This window comes from Mus caroli, unplaced genomic scaffold, assembly GCF_978045245.1.
Source record: "Mus caroli unplaced genomic scaffold, Mus_caroli_1 scaffold_9, whole genome shotgun sequence".
NCBI classification, from domain to species: Eukaryota; Metazoa; Chordata; class Mammalia; order Rodentia; family Muridae; genus Mus; species Mus caroli.
The window spans coordinates 129,775,755-129,788,751 of record NW_028227264.1 but is presented as its reverse complement, the minus strand read 5'-3'; the positions used below and the strand labels follow the sequence as shown (position 1 = coordinate 129,788,751).

At 35.4% G+C, this 12,997-nt stretch overlaps 1 protein-coding gene across 1 annotated transcript; it reads right to left on the bottom strand.

Moving 5' to 3' along the window:
- Positions 1 to 9,598: 9,598 nt before the first annotated feature.
- On the bottom strand, positions 9,599 to 10,537 carry LOC110303975 (olfactory receptor 2AP1-like). Its single transcript, XM_021175213.2, has one exon. It carries the CDS (start codon positions 10,535 to 10,537, stop codon positions 9,599 to 9,601), a length of 939 nt encoding a protein of 312 aa, XP_021030872.2.
- Between the last annotated feature and the right edge of the window lie 2,460 nt (positions 10,538 to 12,997).

The window sequence follows — 12,997 nt, the reverse complement described above, 5'->3', positions numbered from 1 at the left end:
TTATTCACATTTCAAATGTTTTCCCCTTTCTAGGTCTCTCCTAGGGCAGTCCTGTATTCCATCTCCCCTCCCCCTGCCTATATGAGGGTTATTACTCCACCCACCCACTCCTGTTTTCTTACCCTTGCATTCCCCTACCCTGAGGCATCGAACACCCTCAGGTGTTAAAGGGCCTCCTCCTCCCACTGATGTCCAATAAGGTCATCCTTTGCCACATATGCATCTGGGAGCCATGGGTCCCTCCATGTGTACTCTTTGGTTGGTGGTCCAGCCCCTGGGAGCTCAAGGGTATGTGTGGGGGTTCTGGCCTGGTGACACTCAATGGGGCTGCAAACTCCCTCAGCTCCTTCATTCCCTTCTAAAACTCCTCCATTTGGGGATCCTATGCTCATTCCAATGATTGTCTGCAAGCATCTGCCTCTGTATTTGTCAGACTCTAGCAGAGCCTGTCGGGAGACCACCATATCAGGCTGCAGTCAGCAAGCACTTCCTGGCATCCACAATAGCGTCCAGCTTTGGTGCCTATATATGGGATAGCTAATATCTACTTATCAGTGAGTGCATACCATGTGTATTATTTTGTGACTGAGTTATCTCACTCAGGACGAAACTTTCAAGTTCCATCCATTTGCCTGAGAATTTCATAAATTAATTGTTTTTAATAGCTGAGTAGTATTCCACTGTGTAAATGTATCACATTTTCTGAATCCATTCCTCTGTTGAGGGACATCTGGGTTGTTTCCAACTTCTGGCTATGAACAGGCTGTTATGAACATAGTGGAGCATGTGTCCTTATTACATGTTGGAGCATATTCTGGGTATATGCCCAGGAGTGGTATAGGTGAGTCCTCATGTAGTACTATGCCCAATTTTCTGAGTAAGTGCTAAACTGATTTCCAGAGTGCTTGTACCAGCTTGCAATCCCACTCATTTCAATTTCTTATATGATATATTAATTTACAAATCAGTTCTTGGCTTTGGATATATGAAATGAGATTTGAATATTATCCTTTTGCCCTGTATAGTCATTCCCTCAGTAATTTCCGTGTATTTCTGTTTTAATTTATCAGTATAAATTATATCCAAAATTATTTTGAAAATATATGTATTTATTTCCAGCTAAATAATTTTGCCCTGGATATTTTTAATTTGACAATATTTTCTCATAATAAGGCTTAATTTTCTTGTTAAATTAATTGGATAGGTTCATGTATATTCTGTAATCCTTCACCAGGATAGTTCCAAAAAGGGCAGACATACCCTGAGAAGAGTCCAGTAAATCAAATAAAATATACTGTCACATTTCCTTTTTTCCCTCAGCATCTGTGAGAAGCCACAAACGCCATTATAAGATGGCGCTGGCTACCACTGGCCACCACCCATGATTATGGGTAAACAACCAATGTGCGCATGTGCATAAGAGTCACTGCCTGGTGAGTCACTGCCTGCGCATGTGCATAAGAGTCACTGCCTGGTGAGTCACTGCCTGGCCCGAGGCATATTAATGAGGTAATGGTAGCATAACCAATCAGGTATGGACACTTCACTCCTAGGCATATATAAGCAGCTCCATTTCTAGGGTTCGGGGTCTTTTCGCCTCTGTAATTGAGCTCTCCCAATAAACGTGTGCAGAAGGATCCTATTGTGGCGTCATTCTTGCTGGTGAGTCGGGCACTCACAAGCATCTTTGACACTGAAACATTTTTTTTTTCTCAGCCATCAGATGTGGTTGATTTCTAAAGCCAATGCACAAAGTTTATCTGAGCTACATTTGGAAAATTTGCCTTTTCCTGTTAAGTTTTTCTGTTTTAAAGTGTTTCTTCAAGTATTAATAATGTTTAAGTTTCTTTATATTACTCTTTTTATAAAAGTAAAATATAATGTCTGGGTTCGGTGACTGATTATGGAATGGGTTCCCGGGTGAGGTAGTCTCTGGATGGTCCATCCTTTAGTTGTAGCTCCAAATTTTGTCTCTGTAACTCCTTCCATGGATGTTTTGTTCCCTATTCTAAGGGGAAATTGAAGTGGGAGTGGGTGGGTAGGGGAACAGGGCAGGGGGAGGGTATATGGAACTTTTGGGATAGCATTTGAAATGTAAATAAAGAAAATAGCTAATAAAAATATAAATAAAAATAAATATAAATAGAATGTTTTAAAACTTATGGGCAAATTTGTGTTTCATTTAGAATGATAATACTAGTAAGTCACAAACTAAGCTAATAAAGCAGTAAAATCTAGGAAACAACTGACTTCAAGCTGTACTACAAAGCAATAGTGATAAAAATGCATGGCACTGGTACAGAGACAGTCATGCAAATCAATGGAATAGAATTAAAGACCCATAAGTAAGCCCACACACCTATGGGCACTTGATCTTTGACGAAGAAGCCAAAAACATACAGTGGAAAAAAGAAAGCATCTTCAACAAATTGTGCTGGTCTAACTGGCAGTCTGTATGTAGAAGAATGAAAATAGACCCATATTTGTCATCTTGCACAAAGCTCAAGTCCAAGTGGATCAAGAACCTCAACATAAAACCACATACACGGAATCTGGGAGAATGTGGGAAAGGGCCTTGAACTCATTGGCACAGGGGGAAATTTTCTAAAGAGAACACCAATGGCTCAGGCTCTAAGATCAAAAATTATCTAAGGCTAAGAGGTGGCATTCCTGGAAGTAGCCTATTTTTTTTTTTTTTTTTTTTTTTTATAAACTAAGATGAGCGAGCTCTGAGAGGACCTCATGAAACTGAAAAGCTTCTCCAAGGCAAAGGACAGTCAATAGGACAAATTGGCAACCTACAGATTGGGGAAACAAATCTTTACTAACCTTACATCGAACAGAGGACTAGTATCCAAAATATATAAAGAACTCAAGAAGTCAGCTTCCAAAACCCAAGTAACCCAATTAAAAATGGAGTACAGTGCTAAACAGAGAATTAACAACAGAAGAATCTCAAATGCCTGAGAAGCACTTAAAGAAATATTCAAAGTCCTCAGTTGTCAGGGAAATACAAATCAAAATGACCCTGAGATTCCACCTCACATCAAGCAGAATGGCTAAGATCAAAAACTCAGGTGACAGCAGATGCTGGCAAGGATGTGGAGAAAGAGGAACACTCCTCTACTGTTGGTGGGATTGCAAGCTGGTACAATCACTTTGGAAATCAATCTGGTGGTTCCTCAGTGCTACATCCACTCCAGTAGTGACAAGCTTGACAGGTCCGAAAACCTGGGCACTGTCCCAAGGTGAAAAGTTTATGGAAACTTAGTCTCCTGGAACCATGGCATCCTGTATAAAGAATGCTCCAATGTCCTTGCTTTAGTTGGTAAACGGATCTGTGTGTTTTTCCTTAATATTGCTTTATTACAAGTGCTCCTAAGGATTGATATTTTGGCATATAGCTAAGTTATATTCTAGGCAGTCCTTGATCCGAACCTTGGGCATGGATAGCTAAGTCACTGTCCTACACAGAAATTTACCATTATCTAGGAAGAAGGAAGTTTGTGACCTAAAGAGGAACCAGAGTAGATACTTAGAACTATAGATAGCCGAGTTACACCCGGCTATCTATACACAAGTATTTACAATGGCCTAGGGAGAAGGCAGACTATACAATAGACTAGAGTAGGAACTATAGCAAGGGCACGAAGCCCTTGCCCCGGCTTTTAAGTTTAAGTGGACATTAGGTGGAACTGTTTTTGATCCCAGTTGTTAACGTTGAGTTTTACCCCAGTTGGTTCCTGCCAGTTCTTCCATGTTTGCATTCCTCTGTTTTGTGTAAGAATCCAGTAACCTCTTTGTACCTTGCCAGTGTGTCACACAATTTCCCTATTTTCTTCTGTATAAAAAGTTTGATGCTCGATTTGACAAATTACATTCAGATCCACACTCCCTTGTGTTGAGTCTGTCTGTCAATTCCCACCAACTCCTTGCCCACCTGTGACCAGAGACCCATTCCACGCAGACAAGGGACCAAGAGGGTCTGTGGCACCTCAGAAAATCAAAAATAGTTCTACCTGAAGACCCAGTTATACAACTCTGGGGTATATACCCCAAAGACGTCACACAATACCACAAGGACATGTGCTCTATCATGTTCATAGCAGACTTGTTTGTAATAGACAGAAGCTGGAAACAACCCAAATGTCCCTCAGCTGAAGAATGGATACAGAAAATGGTGTCATTTACACAATGGAATATTACTCAGCTATTTAAAATGAAGATATCATGAATTTTCCAGGCAAGTAGATGGAACTAGAAAAAAATCATCCTGAGTGTGGTAATTCAAATCCAAAAAGATATGCATGGTCTGTACTCACTAATGAGTGGATATTAGCCAAAACTTACAGACTATCTAGGATACAACCTATAGACCTTAAAAAGTGTAACAAGCAGAAATGACCAAGTGAATAGCCTTCAACCCCATTTAGAAGGGGGAAGGAAATAATCACCACCATGGGAGGCAGAGGGAGGGAGGGATCTGGAAGGGAGAGGGGGAGGGGAAAGAGGAACAGAGTCAGGTGTGGAGGGAGGGGACAGGAGAGAAGCCCAAAGGGCCAAGAGAATGAATAGAAATAAGGAGACACAGGGAGTGGGAAGTGAAGGGACTCTCTAGAGAGTACCAGAGATCAGAGAGGTGAGACACTCTCAGGACTCATTGTGAGTGACCCTAGCCAAAATGCCCAGCTTTGGGGAAAAGGGACTCGAAGAGTCCACCTCCATTGGATAGACAGGATTTCAAGCAGAGGGATTAAATAAATAAATAAATAAATAAATAAATAAAAGAATTCTTTGCTTCCCTTCAGGATTTATTAGTTTTCTGAATAGACCAAACTGCCATGTTGAATGAAGAAATAGTAGAAATACATTTACAAACTTTTTCATTTGAGATTTTGACCTTTGCAATTTTCCTACATCTTATATATTAAAATAACTATTGTTGAGAAATGTAGTTACATTGGCTATCTATTTTCTAGCCACAGGTCCTGTGTTACTTGTAGTCTGAGTCTCACCTTGGCTTGCTCTGCTCCATGTGTGTCCTCATGGCAAATCCCTTGGTGACCTGTTTACCATGACTCCTCCAGGACACCTTGTCTTATGGCTACCTCTTCTTTTCCTTCTTTTCCCCATTTTTATCCTCCCCTGGGATAGAAAGTCCTGCCTTCTCTGTCCTTGATTAACTACAAAGACTTCTTTGCAAATATAGTATCTTTTATGTTCAAAGAACCATGTGGTACATGTAACTTCAAAATCTATGAAGCCCACTAAAAGAGTTGATGTTTCTTCCTTTTTTTTTTTTTTAAAGTTCAACACAGGGTTCTATTCTGTAAGATCATTATAAATTCAAATCAACAGTTTTCACATGGTCTTGCATCCCCATATTGCACACCAGTGGATTCATCGTTAATATGAACCTGGATGAATGGTTTTCCTTGATCATAAATTTGTTCCAAGAGACTGAGGTCCAGTGTCTTGCCCAAGTTGGAATCCATCTCAAGGAGAGTCTCCAAGGCCTGACACTGATTCTATAGTGTGTTTACAGACAGGAGCCTAGCATGGCTGTCCTTCAAGAGGCCCAACAAGCAGCTGACTGAGACAGATGCAGATACTTCCACCCAACCATTGGACTGAAGTAGAGGACCATTGTGGTTGAATTATGGAATGGCTGGAAGAAGCTGAAGAGGAGAGCTACAGCAGTATCAACTAACCAGTCCTCCTGAGATCTTTCACATATACAGCAGAGGACTGCCTAGTCTGGCCTCAATGAGAGAAGATTAACCTAACCCTCAAGAGACTTGAGGCCCCAGAGAGTGGGGAGGCCTGTTGGGGGTTGGGGGTAGGGACATCCTCTTGGAGACATGGGGTGGGGAAGGAGGAATGGGATAAGTAACTGTGGGAGGGCAGACCATGAGAGGAATAATTATTGGATTGTAAAAAAATAAAAGTAATAATAATAATTAATAATAAAAACTTTAACTGGAACAAAACTTCTCTGGGGCCCAAGAACTAATATTTCAGAATTGACATCTCTCAAAGACCTTTCAGATTAGGAGTGGGAGCTGTAGAAGATGGGAACCTTCTGTACTTCAGGGTAGAATTTTCCTCAGGTCCTTAGAATGCTAGATAAGGGTGTGTCAGGTTAGATCTTGGAAGTATTTGTGCAGAAATAGGAGTATCCTGTGGAATATATAAGCTCTGCCCAATTCCTAGGCACCCTACCTGATAGATCAGGAAAGTTCAATGATGAGAAGATGTGTGATTGAAAAATCATTAGAGGGGTGGGAAGCAAGGAATAAACTGTGTAAAGTACTATTAGGAGCCACCTTGGAAGGGCTAAGGCTAGCAGGTGGCCTTCCTGGAGGTGGCCTACCTTTTTGCATGTTCTTTTCTCAAAGAACACTAAGATGGAGTGTTCTTTGAGAGGCAAGGTCCCAAAGAGACTTCATCTCAGGATTACTTCTTGTAGGTGCTATGCCTTTTTTGTTATTATTAAATTAGTATAATAATCCCTGGGCATAAGCCCACCCTATTGAGTAGATTTCCTGCAGATCAACCTAAAGATGACCTTTCATGATTAATGCTGTTTGGATGAATTAATGATTTTATTGAATTCCTGATTTAATCTTAGGAAGAAAGATATAGCAGATGGTTTTAGTTGGCTTGCTAGAAATATGAAATAAAGTTAGAATCAAGAATAGAATGTGTCCATTGCTCATAATATTCAGTAAATGTTGTATAATAAGAAATACAATGAAGTTTCATACTTACATCAAAAAGAGTTCATATTTCTTAAAATCCTTGCCAAATATCTTACACGGTATTATCAAAATTAAAAGAATCTGAGGAAAATTCAAAATCTTACAGTAATATTAACCTTAAGTCAAAACTGTTTTGATGTAATATAGTTTATTGATCCTGTGGATATTATTATACCTTACATATACACTGCTGAGTTTTCTAAAAAATCAATGTCAAAATACTTAATATTGAACATGAATTTGATATTTCATCTTAATTTGTAAACTGAAATATAACAATAATATAATATAAACTTTAGAATACTACTTACTCCTAGATTTCTGTTTGATAAAATATTGAGCTAACTCATCTCTGAAAATGTTATTAACTAGTAGATTTCCTCAAGATAAAAGTCTGAGCTCAATATATTTCATTTTACTTATTATTATTATTAATTATATTTGTAGAGGTATTTCAGTGTAATATCTCCATACATAGATACAAAATGAACAAACTATGATACTCTGAATTGTGATACTCTAAATGTGAATTTAATGGTCGTTTTCCTCAGTGCTGTGATTCCTGATTGGATGTCCATGCATCAGAGGATGGACCTGCACTATACACGTACTGGCCGCACAAAATGGACTTGGTTGGTTTAAAAGAGAGCACATGAAATTGGACATAAAAAGTGAAAATTGGTTGAGGATATAAAAGAAAAAATTTGAGGGGAATAAACAAGAGGTTGATTTAATCAAAACATACTATATCCAATGTATGGAATTCTCAATAATGAAAAAGTACATACATTCAATATGTGTTTATGAATCTTTACACAGTTGTGCATTTCCAAAGAAATAATGTGATTTAAATACCTAACTGTATTTAAATCTTCAATCTGTGCTTTTAAATTGTATGTACAACTAGATGATTAATTAATGTACTAATGATAGTATTTAAAATAGCAAAAAAAAAAATCCCCAGTATGTAAACTAATGACTCAATTACAGTTTAAATAAAAATAACAAATTCTTTGACTCTCAGTTATATAACAACTACTTACATGATTCTTATATAATTATGTCAAGGTGTAGCAGAACTATCAATTTGAATTTTAAACCAACTTCCTTGTCTATGATTTGCATCAACACTGTTTTACTGTCTCTACTGTTCCTTGAATTTTTCATTATTATTCACTGGGAAAGTAAATAATTTAAGGGCATAGATTTAATATTAAATGTTTGAAGGTTCCAATAAAAGTGATTTTTTAACATGTCTAGGGCTTATTTTCTCTTGTGTGTATTTAAAGGATTGGAATAGAAATATTTATGAACTATTAAGCTCTCTAGCATCCCTGCTGTAAACCTGTTCCACTACTTATTAAATATTATTGTAGGGAAAAGATGTTCATTAATAATAGCTTTTACTTATGATTTTATAGAAAATTAACACCATGAGTTAAATATTACTATCATTCCATTTCACAATTTCTTAGTTGTGAATAAAACAAGAGTAAGGGTAAAAAACACTTAAGAAGTTGGTAGAAGCCATATTTCTAACTGCTTTCTAATAATTCCTCCATCCTTTTTATGTATTATCTCAAGGAGTATAATCTGCTTATAAACCATTACATAGCATTTTTTTGTCAGTATTGACAAAATCACATGATTTTATCTTCTCTAGAACATCATTAACTCAAATATCAATCATGTTTAACTACTAATAAGTAGCTTTTGTACAAAACTTCAACTTGTCTGAATTTTCGTATAAGAAATAAACCCAACAATATGTCATTTAAGCTATTGTTAACAACCAAAATTTATTAGTGTGTGAATTTAATTGTTACAAGTATAGATATATTCAAAATTATACAGCAATGGATAAGACTTTTTGACTCATTTAAATAAAAAATCATTAAAAATCATAGTCTCAACCCTAACTTTAATTCTGGCATTTTCTTTAAAAGTGAGGTCTTAGGATAGAGAGGTGGTTCTGTATTTAAGAGAACTGTCCGCTTTTGCAGAGGACTGATATTCAATTTCCAACATCCACATTATTTCTCACAAACCATCTCTTATTCCAGTTCTAGGGAATCTGATGTCCTCTTCTGGCCTCAGTGTGTTCAAAGTATGCATAATCCACACTGGATAAAGTTTGGTTCAACATACCTCAGTAACCAGTGTTGGCATAAGTTGTTGGCTTGATCTTTAAGAGTCTGACTACAAAGTGCACATTTTAGTCATATTTAAATAATAATTTGGAAAAACAGTTTACTCATAATAATTAACTCAATTACATATACAAAAAAGTTTAAACATGACTACATAAAAATTCCTTTTAAAGTACAAGTGACATTTTACATAAGCATTGATTCTATATATTACCTGAGGAAACAGGTTCAAGATAAATAAGCTTATGATAAAGATATATGGCTATAGACTTACTGAGACAAAGAAACTCAAAATCAAGGTCTGGAGGAGCTAGTATGGCCTGGCCTCACAGACATGTCACCAGGCTATTAATCAATCCATTCTCACCCTTCAGAGCAGAAAAGAGGTTATACACACCTCTTTGAAGAGACAAACATGTATATTTAATGTTCCTAGTTTTCCTACTGTTTACATACACACACAAAGATCTACATACCATCTACACATATGTACAGAAAAGGATCCATGTCCATAAAATAATAATAATTTAAATTTTTAAGTCAGATCTAAATAAAAACAATAGAGGCTACACAGGAACACACATCTTGATAGTAGAAAATGGCTTAACTTAATAAGTGAGTGATATAGGTATGTGCGACTGTAGTGTTCTAAACCTTTATTACCTTAGTACTAAGCCTCAAAGAGTTTTACTTTTTAAAGAAACTTATAGTCTTGCTTAGCATATCTTTGAAGGCTATTTTTACTTGCTTGTTTCTAAGAGTGTAGATGAATGGGTTTAACAGAGGTGCAACAGAGGTATTTAAAACAGCTACTCTCTTATTAAAATTTGCTGCATCTTTAAAAGAAGGATTTATATACATGAAAATACAACTTCCATAAGAGAGTGAGACCACTATCATGTGAGAGGAACATGTAGAGAAAGCTTTTTTTCTCTGTTGAGCAGAAGGGATCCTCAAAATGGTCTTGATAATGTGTGTGTAGGAGAGAATCACCAACAGCAAGGTGAGGATGAGGGTCACAGCAGCCAGGAGGAACTGGATCACTTCTATGAAGTGTGTGTCTGAACATGATAAATGCAGCAATATAGTGTAGTCACAGCAATAATGATTGATGATGTTGGATGCACAGAAAGGCAACTGAAGAGTCATTGCATGTGGCACAGCAACAACTATAAAACCAGATAACCAGGAACTTAAAACTAGTTGGAAGCAAAGTCTCCGGCTCATGATAGTTGTGTAATGCAGAGGTCTGCAAATGGCAACATAGCGGTCATAGGACATCACTGCTAAGAGGTAAAATTCGGTTGCTCCCAGAAGGATTGCGAAAAAATACTGTGTGAAGCAACCAGCAAAGGAAATAGTCTTGTCTCCAGTTCCAATATTGATTAGCATCTTGGGAACAAAGACAGAGGTAAAAGATATCTCCAAAAACGCAAAATTTCGGAGGAAGAAATACATAGGCGTCTGGAGGCGGTGATCCAGCAGAGTCAAGAGAATGATGGCCGAGTTTCCCATGACACTTAAGATATAAGTTAAGATGAGAAAGAGAAAAAGCACAGCTTGAAGGTTGACATCATTTGTCAATCCAAGAAGAATGAATTTTGTCACTGATGAGTGGTTTGCCATCATTAACTTCAGGCAAGTCAAAATAGAGAATAACAATAACAAAAGGTTGAAGTGAAATTCAATTTGGTTTCAATATAAAATTAGAATCCACAATTAAAAACAATTGTTTCAAACTTTGAATCTTTTTCTATACTTTTTGATTTGAAAGTTAATTACACTAGAACAATAAAATCCCTTAATGTATTGATTTGTCTCCATACTTGGAGACTGGAATATGTTTCTTCTAAATTATCTTGGCACATATTTTCTCACTGGCTGGTGATTCCTTATTTTCTGTTCTGATTTTATTCTCTGGAGTGATTAGCAGCTGTCATATTTTCATAGATTTCTAAGGAAATATGCATGTGTGTATGTGACATAATAGAAAAAGGGGAAAATGAGTAACTCAGAGAGGCAAAGGAACATAAATACAGATAAAATATATATTACAGCTAAACAAAAATGTTATGTAACTCATAATCTCATACAATAAATACATACTGGTGAAGTTTTAGAAAAAAGTTTCTTACTTTAAAGTTAGCATTTTAATTAATTTGTTAGTCAACAGATAAATATAATCCAAAACATGAGTTATCATATCAAAATTATGCTTAGAAACATATATGTACATACAAATAAATACACATATGCCAGCAATAACAATTAGTGAGGAAAAAAGAGGCCAGGAATTTGAAATAGGAAGGAAAAAGGTATATGTGAGCATCTGGAGGGAGAAAGGGAAGGAGAAAAAAGTTTAATTACATCAAAATCTCAAAAATAAATTAACAAAACCTGAACTTGTCTGTTATCATCTCTTTCTTAATTTGCACTTTATGTTTGATCTCACTTCTTTCTCTCTCTCTCTCTCTCTCTCTTTCTTTTTTCTTTTTCTTTTCTTTTTTTTTTTTTTTTTTTTTTGAGACAGGATTTCTCTGTATTAGCCCTGGCTGTCCTGGAGCTCGCTTTGTAGACCAGGCTGGCCTCGAACTCAGAAATTCCGCCTGTCTCTGCCTCCCGAGTGCTGGGATTAAAGGCGTGTGCCATCACCGCCCAGCTTTGATCTGATTTCTTAATAGAGTTCAAAATTCATATCACTCATTCTTCCTGTATTACAATAAGGTTGTGTTATGTTAAGGATCTAGTGAATGTCCTGAACATTTAATATAGGAATATTGATCAGCCAGTGTTTTATGTTTACTCAAAATCCTGCGCTATAAGTTCCTTAAAATATCACGTCAAGTTTAGCAATACATACACTCTTTTTTAACAAACAATAAAGCATAATGTTTTTTATTCAAATCTGATTTAGTACAACATGACATTGGCTCCTGAAGCAAAATTATTTTCTAGTTATTTAAAAATATATACTTAATTCTTTAATTTAAAATTAAGTAAATTACAATAGGTTCCATTTGTAATCCCTGTTCCTCTCTTATAAAAGGTAGAAATTTATATTGAGAGTGTCAAAATTTTATGCAAAATATATTTTGTCATCTTTAAATTTGTAACACTATTTTTGGTAAACTTAACAACTTATATTTAAGTAATTAACTCTATTTCTTAATAATGCAATTTTCCATAATTATAAAATATATTCAATCAACAAATGTGAGGACATATTTAGAATATATGCTTTTTTCTATGCAAGAAATTTTAAAACATTTTCTAATGTTACCATTTTCACCACAAAGACTAATATATTATTTTATATAATGTATAAGTTAGTAATATACAAATATTAATACTCAAATACAAATATTGTGTTTGTGAAGGTAGAACTTTGAAAATTATTTTGTATGAATAAAGCAAAAACAAGTTGTGCCCAGTCAGGAAAACATACTATATAATTGAATTGTATCAGGAAAATTTCAGTGTTTTGAATATTATAACATAGGCAATTTAAACTTTTGGGAAAATACTTTTTGCAAAAATTTACAGGTTGTTATAAAAATCAAATAAAATACCTTTTAATTAATTTTAAAAGTTTTAGTGATTTCATACATTACAACTATATTCATTTTAATGGCTAAAATATACTTTATAGATCTACAATGCTGGCTTAAAATGCTGTTATACAAATAATCTGAATTTTGGTGTCAAGAAAATAAACTTATCTGCTAATTCAAATTATAGATAACCACATTTGATTATATTAGCTTCTAGGGTTTGTTTGTACATGAATACCAATTTAGAACATTAAAATTATATACAGATTTCCCATAAAGATTTATATTCATATAAATATTAATTATAAAATAGTTTGTTAAATTATACCATATTCCCAAACTTGATATTTTACTTTTAATCAATCAGTAATGATATTTTTTCTCCATGAAAATTATTACAGTATTATACATAGCTAGAAGACATTAATTTTTATTTTCTAATTTGATAATATAATTATTAGAACTAAAATATCTAAGTTAAGATGTGATTAATCAGCTCTAGAGAGATGTCTTAGTGGTTAGGTGTGTGTATTGC